This window comes from Dermacentor silvarum, chromosome 9 (genome assembly GCF_013339745.2).
Source record: "Dermacentor silvarum isolate Dsil-2018 chromosome 9, BIME_Dsil_1.4, whole genome shotgun sequence".
Classification (NCBI taxonomy): domain Eukaryota; kingdom Metazoa; phylum Arthropoda; class Arachnida; order Ixodida; family Ixodidae; genus Dermacentor; species Dermacentor silvarum.
The window spans coordinates 132463219-132480807 of NC_051162.1; the positions used below are offsets into that span (position 1 = coordinate 132463219).

The 17589-nt window shown below is 44.6% G+C and overlaps 1 protein-coding gene across 1 annotated transcript; it reads right to left on the reverse strand.

Moving 5' to 3' along the window:
• Positions 1-2015: 2015 nt before the first annotated feature.
• On the reverse strand, positions 2016-16036 carry LOC119464381 (proteasome subunit alpha type-1). The gene is made up of 6 exons (XM_037725322.1): positions 15889-16036; positions 15022-15361; positions 12558-12628; positions 10327-10456; positions 8177-8328; positions 2016-2232 (listed from the first exon to the last, which is right to left on the reverse strand). The coding sequence occupies exons 1-6, from the start codon at positions 15889-15891 to the stop codon at positions 2089-2091; spliced, it is 840 nt and encodes a 279-aa protein (XP_037581250.1). The 5' UTR covers positions 15892-16036; the 3' UTR covers positions 2016-2088.
• Positions 16037-17589: the final 1553 nt, after the last annotated feature.

The window sequence follows — 17589 nt, forward strand, 5'->3', positions numbered from 1 at the left end:
ATTCAAAACACCTAAACAGCTGCGCTCAAAATTCGCATTACGGAGTATCGTAATCGTCGGTGAATCTTTTTGAAGTTAATTTTACCGAAAGCTCTGACATTAGGCTCGCCACAACTAGGCTTGTCACAAGTTTAATTATCACATGCTGGTGCTCTAACGAACATGTACCCCGAAACTGGATTTGCTCTGTGCGTTTTTAAGACCACCTCCTGCTCAGGCTCATCTCGCAGTATGGCAAAGTACAACAAAACTGTTCAGACCCTGCGGCACTATGAACCTGTGGCTATATGCAGTTGGGAGGCAGATAAGGGATGCAGCCAACTGTGCCGAATTTCTCGCACATCACTCTGGCTCTTCGGAAGACTCTGGATTGAGAAATCCAAGCATCATTTGTTCATGCCTGATCTATCACTGCAGCTGCAATTACCATCAGCTGTCTCCTAATGCGACATTATACACTGCTGCGCCGCCTACGAAAGGGCCTTCTCAAATTTGTATTCTTTACTCAAGGGAATCGCTGACTTCCCCATATGCGACCACTGCAACTCTGAGGACATCAAGCACCTCCTCTGCCACTGCACCTGCTCCAATGCCCAAATTGTCAGCCCCTCTTCAAAACACGCTCAACCAACTAAATGGTCGAACCTTTACAGAGGCCAAGATACTGGATGCATGGTCTCATACGTCAACCTAGAAAGCTGCGCGCACTCCAACTTTCCTGAAATCAGCAGACCCAAGAAGACGCTTACAGATAACCCTGGTCTCTAGTCTGGTACTGTGCATGTAAACTGTCTCCTGTTTTTTCCTTCTTTAAATCCCCTTTATCTCACTGCCGGGTAGCAAACTGGACATTAATCTGGTTAATCTCTCTGCCCTTTCTTGTTTTCTCACTCTGAAAGCCAGATGCTCTAAAGCACTCAACCACTGCACAACATTCACACTTGATTTCTGTGGGGTTGTGCATGCCAGACTCGTGAGAGTGGTGGCGTTTGTCCATGTATTTTGAAGGCCACAGCATGTAATAGTGTAGCTGATGAAAACAATGCTTTGCACGTTGCAAAGTTCTTGAGAAGACGCCAGCTGTTGTCGCAACAAACGAGTTGAGAGCAGGAGGAGATTGCTAAAGTCTGTTGTGACTTCACTTCTCCTTCATCTAGTGAACTAATGTAGGCAATGGAATGTCTAGCTACATGCTTACACTGTACGGTCAACTGCAAAAACTTAACAGTCCATTGGATGCGAGCACATGCTGAATTTCCACATTTTGTGACCCTATCTAGTAAAACCGTACAACACTGCTTTGTTTGCATATATTAATACAGGCTGTAAATGTGAATACCAGGCTATTATCAAGGCTGCTGAGCTAGTCAAACCTGGTTATAATGAAGTCGCCTCCGACATGAAAATACATATGTTCATTATATCTGATATTGGCTATAAGCATTTGCTGCATGCCATTGGCAAGACAGATTTACTTTGTTATATCCAATTTGTTACATCCATGTTTATTACTTCGAAGTATGGCTGTATTCAGCTTTTTCCGAGATCCCGCAGTCAAACTTTTCCAGTTTGCTACACGTCTTTTCAGTGCCTCAGCAATATTGGTAATATGGGCGCACACAACTTTCTATGGCAATGAAGGGAAAGCTGCAGGGGCAGAGTGTCTGCATATGCGTTACTGTGCACAGCATTACGGCAGCATTTGACAGCGCTTTTGGCTTCTCGGAACAGGTACTGAATCAGCATAGCTTCCACATGCGATGGTCTACCAGCTTCTCACACACTTTAAATAAAAATCTGAAAATTAAGTCAGACTGAACACTCAGTCGTGTACTTTGTCATTTTGCTGTTGTAAATAAGATATTTGTTTTCTTTTCTCCAGCTTAAACTAATGCGGATAAGAATCTGGGACTTTCTCCAGGAGCACCCTTACTTGTGCGCACTTTGCTTTTGTAATGTTCACTTCATTGCCACAGAAAGCTGTTACAAGTATAGCATGAGCAATGAAGCACAAGGTATTTGTGTAAGAGCATTTATTAGCCAAAAAAAGACAAAGCCAAGTGTGTTCCGCAGTGCAAAAGGACTATGTCAGTGCTCCATGCGTTCCTCGGTGGCTACGGCAACTGTCGGGTCAGCTGGGCCCGTTTTGTCCTTGTCATCTGACGGAGCGGCAGGAGGTGCATCATCGCCAGGTGGTGGCCGGCGGTCTTCTTCACCCTCGATGGACGCCAGCTGCAGGTTTGTCAGGGAGCCTAACGACATTTTCAGTTTTTGCACACTTTGCACACAACTGCCACAAGGCAAATAGCATCAAGTTGCATTAATGTTAACCCCCCTCCTCAGACCAAAGTATACAGTATAGACCAGTTATAACGTAACCATTTATAGTGCAGGACCGGATATAATACGGTCTTTTCAGACTCCCGTTAATTTTCCCATAGCACTCTATGTATACGCATATCGTTTATAGTGCAGTTGCGGGACACGAAATACCGGTTACAGTGCGGCTGCCTGGAAGTTCGTCAGTCAACGTAGACGGCAAACGCTCCCCTCAAGCCACAAATACCATATTTACTCGAATCTGATGCGCACTTTTTTCCCGATAAAACAGGTCCCAAAATTCCGTGCGTGTTAGAATCGCTTACAACCCTAAATCTGCGTTACCATATAGCCGTCAGCATTTCAAAATGGCCACCTTGCACGCGCGTCGAGCCTAGCTACTTTCGAGCCTAGCTACCATAGCTTCCTCCATGTGCTGCAGTACACCTGCTTAGGCAGGTGTACTGCAGCACATGGAGTCTACCATCTGTCTTCACGTTCTCTGCGTCCGCTCTATCAGCATGAAGTACAGAGTTCATCATGATGCCACATTTAAACGGAAAGTGATCATGTGTGTGGAGACGGATGGAAATTCGACCGCATCACGGGCGTTCGGGACTGGCGCAAACAGAAGGAGAGTATTTTCACCAGCAAAGCAATGCGGAACGGTTTTAGTGGACCGAAGCAGGACGTAATTAGCGACGATCCACTTCGGCGATACAATCGCCTTGGCTCTATCTTGAAAGCAATCTGCAACGGGGAAAGTCCGCCGCGCGCCGTGGTTTCGCCGCTTATAGGTCGCGTTGAAGCGAGAGGCATGATAGCACGAAGGTCAATTCGCTCGCCGCGCTTCGTCACTCGAGCGTTTTGACAGTTTGTTTCCGCGGTCAACGAGCGAGATGTGTTTATGTTTGCTTGTGGGCGCATGACACCGTGCTTGTTAAATTATTTAGTAAGCGAAAGCGGAACCTAGAGCATGGTGACAGCGACAGCAGAAATGCACCTGGAGTGTCCATTATCGCAATAAAATAGTTGTTTTGGTTATAGTGCGGTACCGCTTACAGTGCGGATATTCGTGACTCCAGCGACTTACGTTATAAGCGGTCTACATTGTATTTAACTAAACTTAAAATAAATGCAATGTTGTTGACAACAACAAACACGATTTACATTTCTAAACTTCGTTCCATGCTTAGCAGGCAACACTGCGGAAACTATGCAAGTAGTGCAGTATTGGAAGCCTCATTTCGCGCATTTTGCATTGCAGTTGTTTTTGATCTGCGCCATTTTTTATGGCACAATTCCTTCATATATACTATTATGACCTGTGTATGTACGCTTACATAAAATTGCATAATATTTGTGCAGCTTTGTCATTCCAGTACACTATGTACTACTATGCTGTGGTCACAGAAACATGATGAAACATTTCTTCAGTGGTAAATAGGTGCAGGTCTGTGAGGCCTTTCATGTAATAAATGCATCATATTTTGCAACATACATTTACTAAATTTAAAGGGACACTAAAGACAAATAATGTCATTGTGGCTTGTTAAAATACCATTCCAGAAACCTCACCGCACTTGTTTCAAGCCAAGAAAAGATTTAGTTAAGGAGGAAATCGCCTCTGAAGGGTCCCCATACCTATAGCGCAATTCAAATTGCCCGCCCCCAAGAGGCAGAGTGGTGACGTTGCATATGCCATCACCGCTCTTTACAGCCATTCGGTGGGTAAAATGGTGCCTGTTTTTTATGCACTATCCAAGCGCGGCGCCGTGGCAGAACCGAGCCAAGACAGAGTTGGATTAACTGCTGCAGCTGCTCTTGGTCAATTGGCATGGACTGTTCGGCATCCCACAACACCACATGGACGTGGCATTCTCTGCTAATTGTAGTTTGTGCAAGTTTCGCGAGCCAGAAAAACCAGCGCAGCAGTACGCTATAACAATACTGAAATGGGAATGCACGGGCGGTGCTGGTGTCGAGCGAAACCGAAACCTTATGACCACCCGCACCATTTTCAAGGGTAAGGTCGATGACTCATTTTTTTCTACTAATCAAATCAAACTGGACAAGTAGCCTTTTCTTCAGTCTTGTTATGCAATGCAATTATGTTTTTATTGTGAGTGGTTGAGTACTAGTGACAATTATAATAAGGAGTGCTTATGTCATAGGGCTAGTAGCTGAATGTCGCGGGGAAGTCACAAATCATGTCCTGCATTTACCTCAATTTATCGATTACTAAATCTCTGTTCACGATAATATTGATGCCTTGGATGTTCTCGAGCATCACTCTATCACTTTAGCTTGACTTTATTTGCCTTTACTGTTCCTTTAAATGCTACATTGAATCACATGACACATACCTAGATATCATTCATTCATATGTGACAGTATTTCTTGGTCGCGAGTACAAGCAGTGAGCTAAGTTTCTCTAGCCTTTGTAGCATTGCCTACCGCTATACTGGCTTTTTAACAAGACCATTTCACAACCACCATAAAGTGATTTTGTTGTTATTACGTTGAATATTGCGCATCTCCACTCAACACACTGGCAAAGAATGTCGCGACCTGCACATTTACTGTACCTACATATCATCTTAGCCACAGCTTCACTCGCACATAAATGTTTGCCAGGATCACATCATCTTTTTTCTTTTTTCTGGGGTTCTACGTGCCAAAACCAGTTCTGATTATGAGGCATGCCGTAGTGGAGGGCTCCGGATTACATCGTACTGACATCTAACCGATTTTGTGAAACAAATATATTAGAATCAGAACTAGTTTGGTCTGCTCAGCAAGAGTGCTGTCATCTGAGGAGCTAGAAAGAGCTCACCCAAACAAAGAAGCTGGGGTTGTGGTCTGATGGCTTAGAGCATTTTGCTGCTGCTATCATGCATAGTTGTACATACTTGAATTACTGTACTCAAAGTACTGTACTTTAAATACTTATGTGAGTATTTTGGTATTTCACAAATACCTTTAGAAAGCTATATTTATTTAGTAATGCAACTTACAATATTTTTCAGCAGCTTTTTGTACTTTTATTTGAACAATTTTCAAGATACTTCAACTCGAGTTGACTGGTTGCAGGTGCATAAATGCACAGTCTCAATTTAACTAGTACATGACTTACAATGTGCACTGGCATTTTAGTACAAACCATCACCCTGATATCATCATGCACCAAGTTTATGACATAAATCTTTCAGGTATCTTAAAAGACAGGCTGTTAACACAAATTCTGAAAAGCAACCATTTCCAAGCTGGAACAAGAGATTTTGTAATTCAGTACTTTGACTGCCAAAATAAAAAGCTCCAATGTTACAAAACTTTGTTTTGTTTGTGCAATGCAGTATTTTTTTTTTCTTTCTCAATATTTTGTGCTCTACTTGGACACTTTTGGAATAAGGGTATTTAGTACTACACCACTCAGTAAATTTTATGCCTATATTTACTCAAGATACTAAGTATCATGTAATGTCTGCTGCTATGCAATGTCTGTCTATAGCACAATCTCCCAGCAGGAAGTTACACGATTCTTTAACATGACGTCACGAATGCAACATAAAATTTTTTCACACTTCCATTCAGACCCCAAATGTGGATAAGTAAAACCTACTATGACTTCTGTGCCTGCTCTGCTACAAAATGTTAGTAAGTTGCTTCACAGCACAAAAAATTCACCGACGATTACGATACTCCCTAATGCAAAATTTGAGCGCAGCAGAGGTGTTTTCATTTCGAGATATATTGGCTGGCGTGGACAGTCTCTCTCGTGTGGCACGCTGCAAACGAGCGAAGTGTGGCACGACTACCTAGCAAACCTGGAGATCGCGATAGTCAGCGCGTAGGTGACGCGTGGGCAAGATTCACAGCAGCCACCACCGCCGCCAAACCTCCCACACGGCCATTGTCGCCGCACTACACTTTTCTTCTCACGCTACCGCCATACCCTCCTCCACTTCATCAATCCGCTGCACCCTCCTCTCCGTTTTCCTCCGCGCATCTTTCATCTCCCGCGGCACTCCGTGTTCACACTTTCATTCTTTGCTTGCCACAGGAACGGGCGCCTAACAGCTGCGCTCTAAAAAACACACTCAAGTGTGCACGCACTCACACATGCAAACACCCTAAGAAAGGATGCCCCGACACACACTTTTTCACACAGTGTGTGTGTGTGTGTGTGGTGGGGGGAGGTCGTTTCTTAGGGTGTTTGTGCTCGTACATACATGCGAGTCTTCTTTTGCACTCCAAAGAGCAACTTAATAAATGAATTACTGGCTAGCCCAGCTACAAGTTCTTCTGCTACAGAAGTCTTCTCTCAGTCTGCTCATAATTCTTATAAAGGCTCCCTCCTTCCTAAATGCTAAAATATCGAGTGTAAATTTGCCACAAATAGGAATATTCCCTGCATGGGGCATCACCAGTTATATGCACATAAAGCTAGCAAAAGCTTTGTGAAACACATTACAGTTGAACCTCATTACAATGAAGTTGCAGCTGACACAAAAGTACCTTCATCACATGCAATGTTCATTATAAGAATATATTTGTCACATGCTTATATTGGCAAGAAATAATTTTGATTTACTTTAGTGTATCCAATAATTTGTTATATCCATGCTCACTATATGGAGGCTCAACAGTACTAGCTCTTCAGCACAGGTCATGCATCCTAAAACAGTCCGAAATAGCAGCTGTGTAATGTCTGCATTTATCAACATGAAAGGCCTGATTTTAATTATACAGTTGTTCATGAAAATACATGCTTTTTGGACACAAAAGCTGCACAATTTTGGCACTGCTTTGTTCTGGGAAAGAAAGTTTAAATTTACTACTATCCCTATTTTCAAGAGGGAAGTTTTAGAATGCATCACAGAGGCAGCAGGTAAGTCTTTCCAAGCTATGCTTGAATTGACTGTAACTACCCGTGCTTGAATTATTGTTAGCTGGCCGTATGTCTGGCAATTTTTAGGCACATATTTTGCATTGAACAATAAGTGGAACTACAGACTATGTAAAGACTTCTTGTGTAACAAAGGGGCCTCTAAGGAAATAACCTGACCTGACTACAGACAGGGTTAAACATGCTAGAGCAACACTGGGTCTATGATGGACACTGTTCCAGATTATGGGCGGGTTCCAGATTAATTTTGATCACCTGGGGTTCTTTAACATGCACCCAAATCTAACTAATGTGCACATTCTTGCATTTCACCTCTATTGAAACTGCGACCTTGTGCACAGAACCAGAGCACCATAGACACTGCGCCACCACAGCAGTTGACTAAAGACACAACGAAGCACGAATTGAGCGAAATATGCCCACTGGAGGTGCTTCGGAAACTGAGGGCAGTCACAATGGCACCTTCTCAGGAACTTGCCTACTGTTTTGGTGCTTCCTGTACAACAAATGGCCAGTGACATGCAAAGGCACGAAATCTGTTATTTGGCACAGCAAGATGACAGCACAAGCGCTCTGACACACTATGTTCTTCAATTGCTGGCATTACTTGGCCACTTATGTCACTGCTGCTCTGTCATTACGTGGTACCATAACAGCTGAGTGAGACTGCATTCTACTCTACCAGATGGAGTCAAGGCACAATATAAAGAACACAAATTATCAAATAAAGCTTGTAAATATAAAATGTTTACAGCGGGTATCAGAGTACAGCTACAATGAAGAAGGTATTTGCGTGTCGGAGATGACTTTGTTATAACGAGGCTCAATAGTAACGCCGATGTGTTCTAATACTTTTGTGCTTCAAGTTTTCCTTCGTGCGACCATCTGGTTGTTGCTCACTCATGCCAACATCTCACGTGCTTCTTGTTCTGGACAGCAAAAGGATACGTAGGGGGCAACACGGTCATCGTCATAGATGGTGAAGTCCTGGCCTTTGCCTACGATGGCAATTGAGACGTTCTTGGTTGACAGTTCCACCTCATTGGGCAGGCAGTCGCGCAGCGCCCGCAGACCATGTTTCACGAGCTCCTCCAGGTTGCCTGCACATACAACAGGCACTCGAATAACACTTCCTCCTCGAGGCTCTATGCTCAGCCAGTTCAAAGCTGGGCATGCACAACGTAAAAGTAAATTATATGCGATGACAAAAGCACTACAAAGAAGGGGTTCACAACAGTAATGGTAATAAAAGCTGAGCTTGGTCATCTAGGTCAGAAATTGAAAGTCTCAAAACACTAGATCTTTGAATAGCAATACAGAACAGGAAAACTGTTCTAAATGGACAGCTGTTACAGCTGTACAAAACTTGCATCAGCAAACTGCAAAAGAAAACTTGACAGTTTACAGAATTTTGATTGCAAGTAAATCATACAAAAACTGCAACAATTTTGAAACATGAAGTCCTTAGCTCTGCCACTCTGTAACAAGAACAGGCACTACAATTCCACCAGCAGCTGGTCCCACATTATGCAAGAGAAAAAAGCTGACCGCATATATTTCACCACATGCTCCCCCGCCATAGCTTTATAAACAAGACTTTTCACAAATAACATAAATAATAGGACAATGTCATATGCAGCTTAATCAGGCATGTCAATTTTAAATGTTCTAAACATTGCTCTAACATTGTAACCAGTTTAAACAATTTGGAACTTATTTCAGCTGCAGAGCTACACAGTTTAAGTTGATATGTGGTGTTTAATGGCGCAAGGGCTAGGTATGGTGAAAGAGCGCCATACACAGTTTAAATAAAGCATTGTAACGCTTGCTAATGTATGTTGCAATCTCTAGTAATTTCTTTATTAAGGATTGAGATCATACTCCAAAACCCCCCTTTTGTCTGTCAATGTGCACGATAAGCCAGCACAGTGAATATCTAATGAGTGCATTTTTTCGTTTCCTGTGTCAATCAGGATATGAAAACTGCTTTAGGCTGCAGCATGGATTCAAGCATCAGCCTCTATCAAGAATACAGATGTAATCAATAACAGCACAGATAAAGTGCACCTATCCAATTTTGGAGGAGCTGCTACCAGCAGTCAGCATAGCTCAACATGTAGTTAAGGCTACAAGACAGGCCATACAGCCTGTGCCATGAGTCCCCTAATGTCCAAGTGCATGGGGAACCATAACGCTTCAGCAGCAACAAAAAAAAGATGGCGGCCATTCACCACGCTTATTGACCACACGGTAGAACTCTTGCAGCTACTGGCATTTCTACAGCTTCGGCAAAACACTGCAACCCCAAGAAAGGACTTCAGAGTGGTTCGCACTGACGGCAATGTGTCTTTACCCGACTTCGTTAAAACAACTCTTGCACTGGGACCAAAGTTCGTAGTCAGCACTTGTCTTCGTCTATTCTAGTCATTGCTTGGGTATGCGCTGTAATTTGCAGTAACATATACAGTCGAGCCTCGATGTAATGAACAAGGGTATGATGAATTATTGGATATAACAAAGTAAACATAAAATTTGTCTCGCTTATATCAACATGTAACGAATATATGCTGATAACAAATATAGGACATAACAAAGTTTGACTGTAGTAGTGCAACACAGAAAACATCAAACGGAGACTAATGTGTTACTTGGTAATGGTATTAGGTGGTGTCTAGCGCAAATGGGTCATGCAAGATGACAGGGAACACAGGCGTCATGACTTCATCTCCCCTGTTGTTTTGCAGGCTCTATTTGTGCTAGAGATTGCACACTAAAACATTTTCCAGTGCTAAAGGACAAGGCTTTGCTAGATAGATCAGAGAAATAGAAAAGGTGAAATAATGGGGTCAACTGTTCTAAGAACTGTAGTTGAGGCTGAAATTCAAGCAAGTTTCTTTTTTTTTTTTTAACTTGACAAATACTCGGCAAGTTCGTTCTAGGACTTATGAAAGCAGGACCAGAAAGATGAAGCAAACAGAACCACTGCCTTGTCCACTCTGTTCCCTATTTTTTTTTAAATCTTGCCCCTCAGCACTGGTAAATAAATTACGTAACATTTCCACACAGCCAGCCTGCTGTGACCAAGGAGTCATACATACATGACTTGAACTCGTCTAAGTGCTTCTCTAGGTATGTTCGGGCCGACTGGGAACGGGCGCCGATGGCCATGGCCTTGCAGTCAAAGAAGTTGGCAGACGGGCACGTCTGGTAGATGTGTGCACCCATGTCCTAAACAAAAAATTGCAACATGACGAACAAAATAGCACAATCACGGGACAAGGACACAGTGCTGACTACTAACCATAAGGTTTCTTGCAGTGACCAGAATGCATACACAAGGAGAAAACACCCAAACAGACAAAATGAACTGGCAAAAGAACAAAAGCAGGGAGTGAATGTCACCTATGAATGTCAATCCCAGAGATACAAAATTTCTTTGTCATACAGTTCATGTTCAGCACAATCGCTTACCTTCGCATTCTGCTGAAGTACATAATACCAAACTTAAGCAAAAAAAAAAAAAATATTGCAGTTTCACCCGAAAGGCGAAACATTGCTAGTGATAGTGTAGTATTAGACTACTAGCAAAGTAATAGCAAAGTATTAGACTACTACACAAAGTAAAGTTTGTACAGGGTTTGTACAGAACATCTGACCTAAAATGCAAGGACCATTCAAGGGAAAACAAGGGGAATGTGGGAGATGGAAATTCAAGACGATGAGCAACACTAGAACAAGGTGAGAGCAGGGCCATTCAAGAATTTCAAGCATGCTAAAGGCTAAAATTCAAGGAGAGGGAAAGAAACCTTACTCTTACACATACACTGAAAAATAGTGACATCTCCTCTTTAGCTGCCATTTCTTGTAGCTAAGCAGGCGCTGAGCTGGACACATGCTTCAAGCACTTCAGGTCACTTATATAAGTTGACTTTTCTATTGTAAGGATGTCAATCGCCTTCTGGCATGATGGTTAGTAGTCCAACTTAAGCCAAAGATACTTGCCATCTTAATGCCAAATGGCTGAAAATTGCTTTCCGCCAGGCATTTCCAGAGCCTATGGCACGAAACAAGAACCATGATGGCTGCGGTGTTAACTAACCGGCAAACAACAAAGTGGTGGCACGGCTTGGTCGCTTGATCTGGCTTTGTCTTGCTCCACGATTGCAATGATGATTTAAAGAAGCCTGTGGTTGATGGCTGTGGACACACACCATTGCAATCGTGTAGAACATTCCCAAAAGAAAATAATCTAAATTGTTTCCCGATAAACAGTGTCCATGGCATAGCCCCTATGCATATTTTATTAGACTGAAGGTTGAAAAGTTGCCCCAAACCCCAGTTTTCAAGGAATTCAAGAAGCACATTTATTTTTAAGAAGATTTAAGGGCCCTTGAATCTCTTTTTCCTGATTCAAGGGTTTTCAAGAATGTGTACGAACCCTGTTTGTAGTTTTATCATCCATAAAAATTGAATTAAAATTCACTTACTAATTACCAAGTGTGGTGTCACACATGCACAGTCAAACATGAACATATGTCACTCGATGACCACAAACAGTCACTTTCGCAACGCTAGTGTAATGAAGAGCACCGGCAGCTGCGAGTAAACACACTTTTTCTCCCACCCCAGATTAGAGCACTGCACGGGCTCGGGCTTACCCGAAAGCCCGGGCCCGGCCCGGCCCATGGGCCGGGCCGGGCCGGGTAGAGCAGTTTTTTCACGGGCTCGGGCCGGGCTCGGGCACGGCGTGTGCTTTTTGACCCGGGCCCGGGCCGGGCTCGGGTTTTTTGGCGCGGGCCCGGGCCGGGCTCGGGCTTTCTGCGAGTTATTCTCGGGCTTCTCAACTCTGAAAAACATGTATTTTTCGCTCTCGGGCCGCGTTCGGGCTGGTTTCGAGCCAGGCTCGGGCCGGGCTCGGGCTTAAGCTAAAGGGGTGGCGGGCCGGGCCGGGCGGGTAACGTAGATTATTTCCGGGCCCGGGCCGGGCCCGGGTCTCGCCATAAAAGTTTTGATCGGGCTCGGGCGGGCCGCTCAATGTAAAAACGGGCCCGGGCCGGGCTCGGGCCACAAAAATCGGCCCGTGCAGTGCTCTACCCCAGATTACCTCCAGGATACATCACGCGGACCGCGTACGTGCACAGCTGCACGGACAACCACGCGCAGCCATGGCCAAAGGAGGAGATGCCCATCTCCTCCTTTGATGCCCATTATGCATTTTATAACAGTCTCAAACCAGTTTGTTAGTAATGGTGACAAACAAAAGTTAACTTGTGATTAAACATATTTCAATGACAATGAACGGAAAGCTTGTACCAATGTGCTAACTTACATCATATCCAGCTACCAAGAGGCCAACTCCATAAGGACGACGGTCGTAACGCTGAGTGCACACCTGCATTTCTGTTGGCAGAAAAGTCAAGGAGCAGAACAACTTTCACTTTTAAATTGGTTATAATTGAGCCCTATATAGTACCGAAACCATCTTGGCAAGGCCTCAGGGCAAGTAATTGTATAAACAGCCTTTAAATCACACCTATGCAGATGACACCTGCACTTGGTGGTTAGCAGATAAGACGCAAGTCCCAGCATGTTGACTCCAAATTTTCAGCGTACCACGGGTGCCATCCAACCTGAGAGATAACACCGAGGAACCACGACTGGTTCTCCATTTCTGGTGAGCAGTAATGGCGATGCTTTTTCCAGTTTCAATATGAAAATGTCTTATTTTCGCAAGCTGTTAGGGATGCAGCCACTTGTTTTCCAATGTATAATTTTGCACCGAGGAAGCTCTATATACACACTATGCAAAAGTAGGCTTTTTCTGCAGTAAAATGTTTTGCTGCAATTGGCCTTCAAGAAATGTTGCACAGATGGTACTGTCGACACACCTTCAGCTTCTTTAAAGGGCAACTTGGGCGATTTTTCAATGTCCACTTGCCTAAATAAATCTTTGAATATATGTTCTCTTTTGCACTCTGGTTATCTGTGCTAAATGATATGACTGCAAGTCATTTTGTTTTCCCGAAAATGAATTCTAAAGATTGGCTTTGTGTTCCCGACTCATGCCCACGAATGTACAACTTTCTACTGGCCACCATGTGTTTGTGACGTCAAGAGTCTACACCACCACTTCACTCAGAGACGACGAAGCAGGCTGCTTTTTTTACAAGACGACGGCCAACAATCATTATTTTGACAGACATGATGACCGGTGCTTCTCTTCGTCTTGTTGCAGCGCAAGGCATTGAGGTTGGGGCTCGCCAGCTGCCTCGTGCGGCGGCGGCACGTCAAAATCAAATGGCAATCCTTCAGCGCTCATATCATCGCTGAAATCGCCACTGTCTTGTATGTAAGAGCTGGAAAAGCTCCCAGTGCCGTCAGAAGACATTGTCAGCTTAACTTTTTTGGCATTAGCACTACGTATACTGCGTGTTTAGCAAGTGTTCTGCTTGCTTACATTACGGTGGTGTAGGATCTGAAGTCACTGACTCATCGTAGACGCCACACGAAGCAGCCACCCGTTTCGGTACCTCATTTATTGGTTATTTTAAATTACTCATGAGTTTCTAAGCAAATCGAACGACCCTACCAGTGACAAAACTGTCAGTGCCACTTGAAAATGACAATATCGTAATATGGTTAAAAACACAACGAAGTTGCCCTTTAATTGTGGCTATGGGGCCCCACTCTTACATCACAGTCCAACGGCAAATCAAGAGCCGAGATCGCTCCGCAGAGCTGTCAACACCACTTCGCCGAAATCAGCAAATCCGGCTGGAAGTTTACAAGAGATAGTTGCTCGAGCAACCATTGAGTGGATTGTCCGTGTAACAAATGACATGCAGTAGACAGCAGATGTAGGCAGATGATGCGAGACAGCATGCAAGCGATTTGTTTACCGGCTGCAGCGATAGATAATCCTTGTACTATTGTCGTACGTTTTCTTAAGAAAATCACTACTCAGAAAGCAGCTTTTCAAATTAAAGTGGTGAAGAAATGGGCCCAGACGATAACAACGGCTTTTAATGCTTGCAAATGCGCATTTGACCCTTTCTTCTGTTGACTGAACCAAGAAGGCCAAAGCATAAGCTTTACAGCGGAGGCCGCTTAGATAAAAAGGTAAGCGAAACCTTGCTTATTGGTAAGCTCAAACTTTCTCAGAGTTGGCATTTCAGTTTTTATGCAGTGAAAGGACTGAAGTTTCTTGTCATTAGTTTGCGTCATTAGGTCATTGTTAGTTCGTATTGTTTTCGTTGTGAGTACCATGTACTAACAAGCCCAACAGCAAACTCTCTTGGTACACTACAATGCCGGTTGGCAATATGTGGTTGCGTTCGTTTTTGGAGCTTTACATTTTCATAAAACTGTCATGAGTCCATGTAGCTTAATACAGATGGATGCAAAACAACCTGCCCAACCGTCAGCTACATGAGTTGGACAATTTCAACGTGAAGCTTCTGTGTGCCTAAAAATGTTGTATAATTTTACATGTGCCTTTGTAATTAGTTCTTAGCTTGCATGGCATGTGCAACATGCCCATATATAACTTCATAAAGCTTGTTGCTGAGCTAGTTGGTTCATAACACTCAGAAAAAGTGACTGCGTAAGACGAGACGGGAGAAACACAATTTTGTGCTAGTCCATGTTTGTCTCTTCTCGCCTTCGTCTGTTTTGCGCAGTATCTTTTTCCTAAGAACTCCATATATTTTTCCTTGAGTGCAGCAAAACTTTGGTTGTGAGGGAGCACTTGCATGCCTGCCGCAACACAATGAGGGGCTTGTGGAAAAGGATACTGTTTCCGAGCAGTGTGACGAGTCGACTGATGGGCAAAGGTGTGTCATGCGCATAGCGGTTGCTGAGACACTCGGAGCGCATGAACTTGCTTAACAGGCGCGCGTCAGCCGTCAGACCCGCGATGGAGACACCGACGTGGTTGTCGATGGGGATGATCTTCTTCTGGTGCGCCGACAGCTCGGAAGAGGCTCTCTTGAGGGCCAGCAGCACGGCGTGGGTGTCGCTCTTGAGGCCGATGGTGGCCGAGCCCTGTTTGACGGCCTCCATAGCGTACTCCACCTGGTGCAGTCGGCCCTGGGGGCTCCACACGGTAACATCATTGTCGTACTGGTTCCGGTACTGCGAGGAAGAAGGCGCGGTAGACAAAAAGTGATGAATCACGCTTTACTCTGCTTAGCACGATTATACGGCGTTGTACGCCGAAAAACTTGGACCAAGTGTGACGGTTTCATGCCCGGCGATGTTCCGTTTCCAAAAAGGACGCCAATGAAGCGCCAGTACCAGCACATGCGCTTAGGCAAGAGTGCCCCCAACGCGCCAGTACCAGCACCAGCGTCGAACGTTTGTACTACGGACGAGCTGTCGACAGTTATGGTGCTTGCTCGTTTTACTTAATAAATCGTTGGCAGCCACCAACGGCTGTGCGGACGCACGACCCGTCATCTAAACTACGATGTTCTCTCTATTTGAAGCACTTTCCGGCTTTTCGTTGCACTCGCTGTCACGAAGCGCACACCTCGCGTTTGTGTTCCGCAATCCCGAAGCACTACGCTAAGCAGTCATGCATAACCAGACACGACGTGCAGAACGACAAGTAGAGTAGGTGCAAATACAAATGTACCAGAATACTGCAGACACACACTTACCATGGCGAAGTGAGGCCAGCGATCGTGACTCGCCGGATCGGATAGCCCAGAAGCAAGCTCGAAAACACGGCTCGATTGTGGACTGGCTTGCAACGACTTGCTACAGGTCACTAACGGCGATGGCAATGAGCTCAACGGCGCTACAGCGTACTAGAAAACGGCGCTACCAGCGCGAACGCGTTCTGTTTCAGTCAGGACACCGTGACTCGGTGCACTGTCATTCAGGGTTTGTTTACGAATAAGTAGCAAGGAATTATACATATACAAGAATAACTCTCTCATTTGTTGTTACGATAAAACACGCCATGGCCGCAATGTTTTGGGCATTACTCATTGCTAAAAAAAGTCGCACTTTTGCCCGAAAGTAAGGCTTGTATTATTACGGGCAGCATGTATAAATAAATATTCGCTAACTAACTAAACAAGTGGCGACATTAGGATGCGATGTCTCATGCGCTGCGAGCCCCGCGAATACATCATGAAGAGGCTGTGGAGACCAATGAGGTTTGATGACCGCGAGCACTTCCAGGCGACCGTGTACAGCTCCGTCGGGGTAACAAAAAACAAATCTCGAATAAAGCCGATGATTTTGCCAGCGTACGTAACGCAGGCGCCAAAAGCAATATAGTGGCCGCCATGTTTTGAACACCGCCGCAGCGCGCGCGACCATATTGTTTTATAAATAATTAAACACAGCTTCAATCGCATCGGCCGCTTGCAGTACGCGAACCAAAGCATGGTATTTGATATTTCTTATGAAGCCAAGGTTTGTCTCTTATTCCCCGACTTTGCGAGCTTGCTGCTTGCACGAATTAAGGGCCCGTACATCGCGATGCAAACCGACTGGAGTGCTGCCTGCGGCACGCCCGCGTCGATGCGAGCGGAGGAGACAGGCTCAGAAGAAGCGTCGAGCGGAGCAGGAACGACTTCCGAGAAGCAGCGAAGTATGGTTCAGACAGTAATTTAGACGCAAACGCGCATGCTATAGCTCGTGCGCAGCTAGGCGCTAAGTGGACAGCGTCGCGAGCGGCGATGAGCGCAGTGAAGTCATTTCGCCCAGAACGGAAATGCAGGCAAGATAGATGATGATTCTCTTTGTGGGACAATTAAGATATAAGCCCCAAAGGGTGCAAACTCTTTTAAGAGTGTAGCGAGCACCGAACTTTCAAGAAAGGAAACGCAAGCAAGAGCGGTGACGATTATTGTTTTGGTACAAGATACCCACAAAAAGCGCCTGACCTATCGTTTCCTACTTTTCTTTCCATGTCTTTCTTTTCCTGTTCGCGCAACCATGCTTTCCTCATACCCGCAAAGAGTGTAAACGTTTTTTAGAGTGTAGTGCGACGGCCGTGGTAGTGCAAGTTTTTTTTAAGTGTTCTTAAAAAAGTTTGCACTACACTCTAAAAATCGTTTACACCCTTTGCGGCGTATCTTGTCCTCAAAAGAGAGTTGAAAGAGAGTTTAGCGTGTCCGGTAAACGCAAGCGTACTGGGCGTTTTACCGGATGAGCGGAGGCGCCCTCTAAAACCGCGGTGCTGAACAAGAGCGCGTTCCTAAACACCAAAGAAAGGTTGGAGGGCGTGGAATTCGCATTTATTTATTTTATTTTATATTTTTTCAGGTCACGCACGTGCGTTGATCATGATTGCGAGAACTCACAAGCGCGTCAAAAGTGAATTGTCGGTGTGTGTTAATTCAGAA

What these genes read in the sequence shown, in the direction of transcription:
- LOC119464381 (XM_037725322.1), bottom strand. An exon ending in CGTCACACTGCTCGGAAACA is followed by an intron (nt 12,629 to 15,021) that starts GTATCCTTTTCC and finishes TTCTGCCAACAG; the next exon opens with AAATGCAGGTGTGCACTCAG. An exon ending in ATGACCGTGTTGCCCCCTAC is followed by an intron (nt 2,233 to 8,176) that starts GTATCCTTTTGC and finishes ACAAACCTGCAG; the next exon opens with CTGGCGTCCATCGAGGGTGA.